Raw genomic sequence first — 7,232 nt, forward strand, 5'->3', positions numbered from 1 at the left:
GAAAGGAAGTAACTAAAGGCAAATAGGTTTAGGAAAGCTTCAACTGCTGCTAGATGTGGGATTCTTACTGAAACAAAACCACAAACACCCCCAAATTCCCCCTCCCCCCTCAAAAAAACAACAAAACAAAACAAAAAAACAAACCCAAAAAACCCACCCCAAAAAAAACACAAAACAAACAAAAATACATTAAAAACAAACAACAACAACAAAAAAAAACACCCACACCCCAAAAAAAAACAAGTCATGGTGGCCTCACAGAAGCTAGATACTGGCTGCAGCAGTGTCTGCTTCTGAGTGGGATATGAAACTAAGGCTGTGGCCTTTGCTGTGCTAGCCCAAGTTCTGACAGAGAAAGGGTACAGAGACCTGAATGATTGTTGTAAAACTTGAGAGCAGAGTTTTAAAGTGTTGTGTAAACAGCATGTTGTTCAAGTATCTTAAAGCATGTGTGAGTCTTGGGGGCCCACTTGCACAGGGAATGGGTTGTACACTAACATAATGGGTCCCTCTTCTGGTTTCTAACCCCAGGCCTTAGGGAAGGTTGCTACTTGTCTGTGTTACAAAGTATCAACATGAATTCATGCCTACAAGCAGAGTGAGGTCCTAGCCACACAAAAGAGCACAGTGTAGGCCCTGGGCTAGAAATAAGAGTGATGCAGTCCTGTGCAGAGCTCTGGACTTAATGCTGAATGGCAGCAGGAACTATTGGGCACAAGGACTTGTTTTCATCATGAAGTTAACAAGCAACTGAAAGATTTAGTTAGACGTCTGTAGCATTACAAATAGCTATTGACAGAAATAATTTTTGTTTATAAAGACAGTGAATATTGTAAATTGTTTGCTCTGCCTTAAGTCATCTTCTGCAGGTTCGGTATGTAATACCTCCATGATGATACTGTGGCTGTGAACTTGCCAGTCTGTTTACAGAAGAACTACTTCTTTGAAGGATGTTGCTTTTTTACGAGGACATTCAAGATATAAGGTATGCCCTGTAATAAATTCAAGCTTGGAGTGGGTCCCGTGTACTCAATTACAGGTAGAATTTTGGCTTTTCATTATCATAAATGAAGAATGTATTTCATGTTTTTCCTCTAAGGTCTGAAACAATTTTTTTTTTCCCCAAAGATGGTAATTTAAAATTGATCTGAGGCAGCACATAAAAATTCATCTTGGCAATTTACATGTAAGCTTTCTCTGAGCTCATCTCCCCTGACTTCAGAAAAGGTTACTCTTACCAAGTAAAGCAAGCGTGGGCTTTGAAGCCCACTGTAGTCAATGCACTTTCTAACTCCAATGGACTTTACATCAAAGGCTAAATGCATTTTGAGGAAAGAGAGCCTAATCCATGCAGACTCCAAAAAACTTTAACCTTAAATATCTTAGGAAAGTTCTTGTTAGGAAATATCCATGGTTGGTTGGAAGGATCCAACATTACAAGACTGGATGACCCTGTAGTGAAAGTTGTTCAAGTTGTTCCTCTCAGATCTGTAGCCAGCTGGACTCTTTCTGACTGTGAAAGCAAATCCAGACATGGATGTACAGGATGTTGAGTGGTAGTTCTAGGTGACTACAGCTTGCTAGATGCAATACTGATGCTAGCAACACAACAGCAAATAGCCATTAGGATATGCAGAAAAATCACTTTAACAGGCATAATCTGACTGAATCCTCATTTAAAGCAGCAGTGATGGGAGTCCTTTCTGCTCTGGTGAAAGCAGTTGCTTTGGAAGACTTGTACTAGGGCAAGAAGCAGATCTGGAGTGCAGCCACAACCACCACACTGTTACTGTACATACATTAAAAAACAAAAGCTGTGACATACCTGGACTGACACAGCAGTCACATGCCCTCAGTGTTCCTAGATGTTGATAAGGCTCTGGCTGGGACAGAGGAGAGCTTTTTCTGATCCTATTTTTGTTACACAGTCTTAGGTGGGCAGGTTTTTTAGCTTTTTATCTACAAAAATTATAAACTGTTTCAAGACTGCCTCTGACTCTTTTATATAGCACACCAAAGATTTGATATAGAAAAATACTTTATGCTCTTGCATCAATGCTCAATACCATTTTTGCAGGTGCTGTAGTGCATCTGTATAGACACAACAGTATTGCTGCTGTGCAAAGACCAACAATTTGCTCAGTTGAAAAACAACCAAACAAAAAACAATCACACAAACAAAAACCAAACAAAATACAACCAAGCCAAACAACACTTTAATGCCTACACTTGTGGAATCAAACTTACTGGACACTCTTATTCTGAATCCTGAAAGCAGGCAGACATGTATCCTAATTTTAGGATTTTGTCCTGCCTGCATACTATTTCTCAGTTTCTCCTTCCTGGATACTCAGCATCAGTCTCCTGAGTCAACTTCCTTCACACCGTCTTGTTCCCAGTCTCCTCATCTGTGACCACTTTCCCTCTGCATCTTGAAAGGGTGCAAGAATGTCTGCACTAACTCAAGAGGTTCCCTGAACAGGAGATTCCTTCTCTGTGGTTAATAAACCTCCATGGATTTGTCTTCCAAGTAATCACCTAGCTTCTTCTTGAATCCTGCAGACTTTCCCTCCCCAGGACCCTATGCCACAGAGAGGCTGTCCACTGCAGGAAGATGAGTTGATATTAAACTCTGGAACCAAAATATCTCCGTAGCCAAATGGTGTCCATGATCTGAGGAATCTGGTTATTTATATCTGTTCTAACTGTCCTCAACTACTATGCTGTAATGACAGTTGCTTTTTCACCGCAGAAATACTGAAGCATAGGGATAATCTGAAAACAGTAGTGTGAGTTCATGAAGAGAAACATACCCTGCATGCCAGCAATTACAGTTCTTACCATAAAACAAGCTACAGGAACCTATAATGCTTGTTAGTGAAAACTTGGATGCTCTCTGTGAATTCCTGGTACTCCTCTAGCACACTTGCTTGAGATTCTCTGAGCATTTGCAAATAAAAGCAAATAAAACCTCTTAGAATTCCTTGAAAACCAGAAATGACCACCATTCCTGTCTGAGGTGGAGAAATTTTGAGAGGTTTAGCCACCTCCAAACTCTAGGATGCAGAAGAGTCAAGAATCCAAACATCCTATTGTTTTGACTACTGAATGGTGTATTTCTGTTCATTCTTGCCTTTGACCAAAGAAATGCTAGTATGTAACCTACACACCACTACATAACCATATTTCTCAACTACACTAATTGAACTGATACTTTGTTGGAGTACATAGGCACACATTAATTGCTCTCTAGGGAGATGGTTTGTTTTTTCTTTACTCTTGCTTGAAGGCAAATTAAATACTTTGGTTCCCTGTTCTAAGCAGATAAGTAGATATTACACTTAAACTACTGTGTTGTTCTGTAAACCTGTGTTAGTAGGTTATCCTAAGCATGCTCACATACACATTACACTGCGCAGTTCCTACAAATGCATAGCATCAGACATTTGTGAACAAGAGGAAACATGCTTTTTCATACCTCTGTTTGAAGAACTGAATTGTTCATGCTCCGTTTCTGTCTGGCTGAAGCTTGGTATTCTTGTGCACAACAGATATTTGAGCAGCTGAGCAGCTTATTTTGTGCAGCAAAGGACAGGCAGGAAGGCAGAGATAGTGCCCCACATACAAAAGAACAGACAAGAAGGGTTTTATTTTCCTTCCCAGTGTTGTCAGGGAAAGGCTGGTGAGGATCACTAGCAGGCTATTACTGATGGGTCATGTGAGTGTGAAATAATAGCTAAATGAGGTCTCTGACATTAGCAAGTGGAGATGTGAGTTTTCATCAGTCTGCCTCACTGCTGTAGAATTTGCTTGGTTTTTTCTCAAGGACTCCACTATCAGAATGGTTACTAGGCAAAACAAAATCAAAGCCTACCATTTAAAGCTCAGATGAAATTATTAAAAATTAAACATATACTAGATAAGGTTGTAAAAGTGTCCTAGCATATAGTTCATTCTATTCTATTCTATTCTATTCTATTCTATTCTATTCTATTCTATTCTATTCTATTCTATTCTATTCTATTCTATTCTATTCTATTCTATGCTTCCTGTACTGCTTTATCTTTCCAAAAGTCTCCAACACCTTGCTGAAGAGCAGTATTGTATTTGCCTAACCATGCCTGGAAAAAAAGTAGTTAGACTCTACTACATAAATGAAAAGAGGTATGTTAAGATGTGAAATCCCTTAACTGTATTTTGTTGTATTTTATTATAGCTCTCATTCATTGTTCCACAGACTGCCTGCTGGCACAGGATTCAGTGATGATTAATAGGCATATACATTATTACTTGAATGATAATTAATGCTGCACTAGACTTTTTCTAGTGCAATAAAAAATTGTACTCTTTCTCATCCACACTGGTATGATTATTTAATTTCTTTTGCATGCAGAGTAGTTTGGCAGTTTTGGGATTTGGCCCAATCTCCTGCTGCAGCAGATCAGCACAGCTCCGAAGTTAGTAGAGGAAGAGCATTCGACACCAGCTAAACATCTAGCTCACAAAGTACAAATTTACTAAAACATGCTATATAAAGGTGATGTGTTTCAGGGTCCAGAAAAATTCTTTCTGGAGGAATCAGCTGGGGTAAGACTGGAAAGTTTTGCTAGACTGGTGGTTGCACAAAGCAGCTTGTTTGCATGAAGAATTTGATACTCAACAGTGTTCACCTTCTACTGAGTTCTCTGCCTTTTTCTGCCCTTTTTCTCCTCAGATAGTACTTACAACTGGATATAATTATTAATGGGACTTACTTTTCTGTTTCATAGTACGTGGTACATGATAATTTTAATAACTTTTAAGATCCAACTGCATATTGTTAACCCTGGTAAACATAGAGGTGGAATCTATTCCTAGATCAAAACTTGTAAAACTGAGAAAAACTTAAATAATCAAACTTTTCCCTACACTTACCAGGGTTAGCAATCTTCACCTGGACCTTTAACAGTTATCAAAATAATCATGTACTGTGGAACAGTTGGATAATTGTGAATATCCTTCTAAAAATGTGCGAGAAAATGGATTTACCTCTGGATTGCACAACTTTAATTCTTTTGTAGTACTGAAGAAAGGATTTTGGAATGCATTTACTGTTTATTTAGCATGAGAGCAATAACAGTGCAAGTCAGCCAACCTCTGCAGAGACAACTTTGGCATTTACTGCACCACAGTCAAGGAATCTCCTGTATTCCCTGAGATTCAGTACATATTGTTAGCTTCTGAAGTTGGGGATTTCATACAACTGCCACCTAAAACACTGAGGAAACAGATCTCAGAGAGATGGATAAAATCTTGGACTGATGGGCAATCATTAGTGAGCTCTAACATGTGGCTTTGGAGATTCTCTTTTTTATGGAGCTGAATTTAGTGGCAAACGGAATTCTGCAGTGGCAAACGCAGCAAATATGTAGGAAAAACAGAAATTTAACTGATTATGACATTACTGAACAAAGTAGACCTACAGAAAAAGGCAACTTACTCAGATACTAAATGCGTTTCTGAAAAAATGTGTTCTGGAGAGGGGATTGCAGAGGTTCACCCTTTTGAAGCTAAAAGAGGAGATTTAGTTCTTACCCACATGGAGCAGTTCAGGTGTGTCAGCAAATGGGTATGATCATGTGTGGTAGGAATTAAATAGAGGGTGCTTTAGGGTTTGAAGAAATGGGATTTATAAGGACTCTATATTGTGACAATAGGAGAAAATGTATTCATGTAACTTTGAGATGATCTGTGGTACTTACTCATGACCAAGCACGAAGTATGTGGCCTTTTCAGAATTATGCTACTGACAGACATTTACCATGTTACTCTATATGCTCCCATTATACACTGGTGTGCAGGCAATTGCCATGTGCCAGCTGCCGAGCTACATGAAGCACAAGCATGTGGAGTGTTCCTGCTGCTGTAGCTTCTACTTTATAGTGTACCTTACTAACCAGATAAGAAGTTTAGCAAGTATTAATTCTTTGCCTGATTTTAACCAACACAACTTTTATGTTTGCCCATCTGATTTAACATATTTTTCTGCCACTGAAGCATTGAACATAGTGTGGTCATGAGCACATTACATACATCGTCCCATATCAGAACTTTATATTGTCTGTCCCAGCTACCCTTACCTGGCCAATATAAAATCTTCTCTACCTAGAAACAGTCACTCAGCTTTCTTTTATTATCTCCAAGTTACGAACAGGCCCTGGAAATAGCATTAAACAGATTATTTCCTTTGCCTCCAGCAAAAATTTGCATTGCCTTACTGAACTTTGCCTGTTTCCTGCACCACTTGAAGAGACTCTGTAAGCATATTCTTCAAAGGATAAACTACACCCAGTTTCTTAAACTGCCAAGCAGATCTTGCTTGTAGGATATATGGCAAAATCTGATGGAGTTACAGAGACTGAACCACTTCTGGAAGTCAGGATAGCTCTCCTTTTTAAAAAGTACTGTTGTTCTGATTAACTGGGGTTCTCGTAAATCATCCATCTACCTTTTTCCACCTGGATGGAACTGCATTGTTTCACATAGGACCACAGGTTGAGGTGGTTAATGCCACATTCATAACAGTGGCCTCTGAAGCTCTTGTCTTCATAAAACTGTGATCTGCAATATAAGTATTTGCAAATACTCATAGTCCATACCAGTGCCTGTGTCAGAGCAGGGTACCGGCATACTAGGGTTTACACTTATTTTTCCCATTTTTGGCAGTTTGATGATGTAAAAGATGAGCGCTGTGAGCACTCACTCACTCACAGCTTCCATATGCTGCAATATATAAAAGTTGTTTCTTTTATGTACTGTAGTCCTAGTCCTGCATCTGCAAAAAGTAGCACAAAAGGGCCCATTCTAAACAGCAGGGAGACGTCCTCTTTTGTCTTCATTGTAGTTATGTCATTGTTTCATGTGGTGCACCTGACCCAGTGCAGGATATGTGTATAAAAATGGTGCTCTCCAGAACTCTGCCTGAAACCCACTGAACTCATCAGGTCTGAAGAGTTCCCAGTGTAAATCTGGTCCTTTCCTTCTCCACTTTGCATCAACTACCTCTTGCCTGTTTGTCCCATGGTAATCTTTCCTTTTTGTGAGAGCAGATGAACTTCACTTTAATTTCAATACTTTGTCACTTGCTTTATGCTGGAAAGTCTCTATCTCATGTGATGTTGCTAGCTTTTGCCTACTAATCCCTTCTATTGTACACAGATTTTAACACAGATGTGTCAGGAGGAAATAGTGTT

At 39.2% G+C, this 7,232-nt stretch overlaps 1 protein-coding gene across 1 annotated transcript; it reads right to left on the reverse strand.

Annotated features, from left to right (window-relative positions):
- Nucleotides 1-5,125: 5,125 nt before the first annotated feature.
- Nucleotides 5,126-6,696, reverse strand: LOC104298963 (gamma-crystallin D). Its single transcript, XM_054173055.1, is given in 5 exon segments — nt 5,126-5,250; nt 5,253-5,389; nt 6,368-6,428; nt 6,431-6,593; nt 6,682-6,696. Coding segments are annotated over 5 exon segments (501 nt in total).
- Nucleotides 6,697-7,232: the final 536 nt, after the last annotated feature.

The sequence above is a fragment of the Dryobates pubescens genome, chromosome 2 (assembly GCF_014839835.1).
Source record: "Dryobates pubescens isolate bDryPub1 chromosome 2, bDryPub1.pri, whole genome shotgun sequence".
NCBI classification, from domain to species: Eukaryota; Metazoa; Chordata; class Aves; order Piciformes; family Picidae; genus Dryobates; species Dryobates pubescens.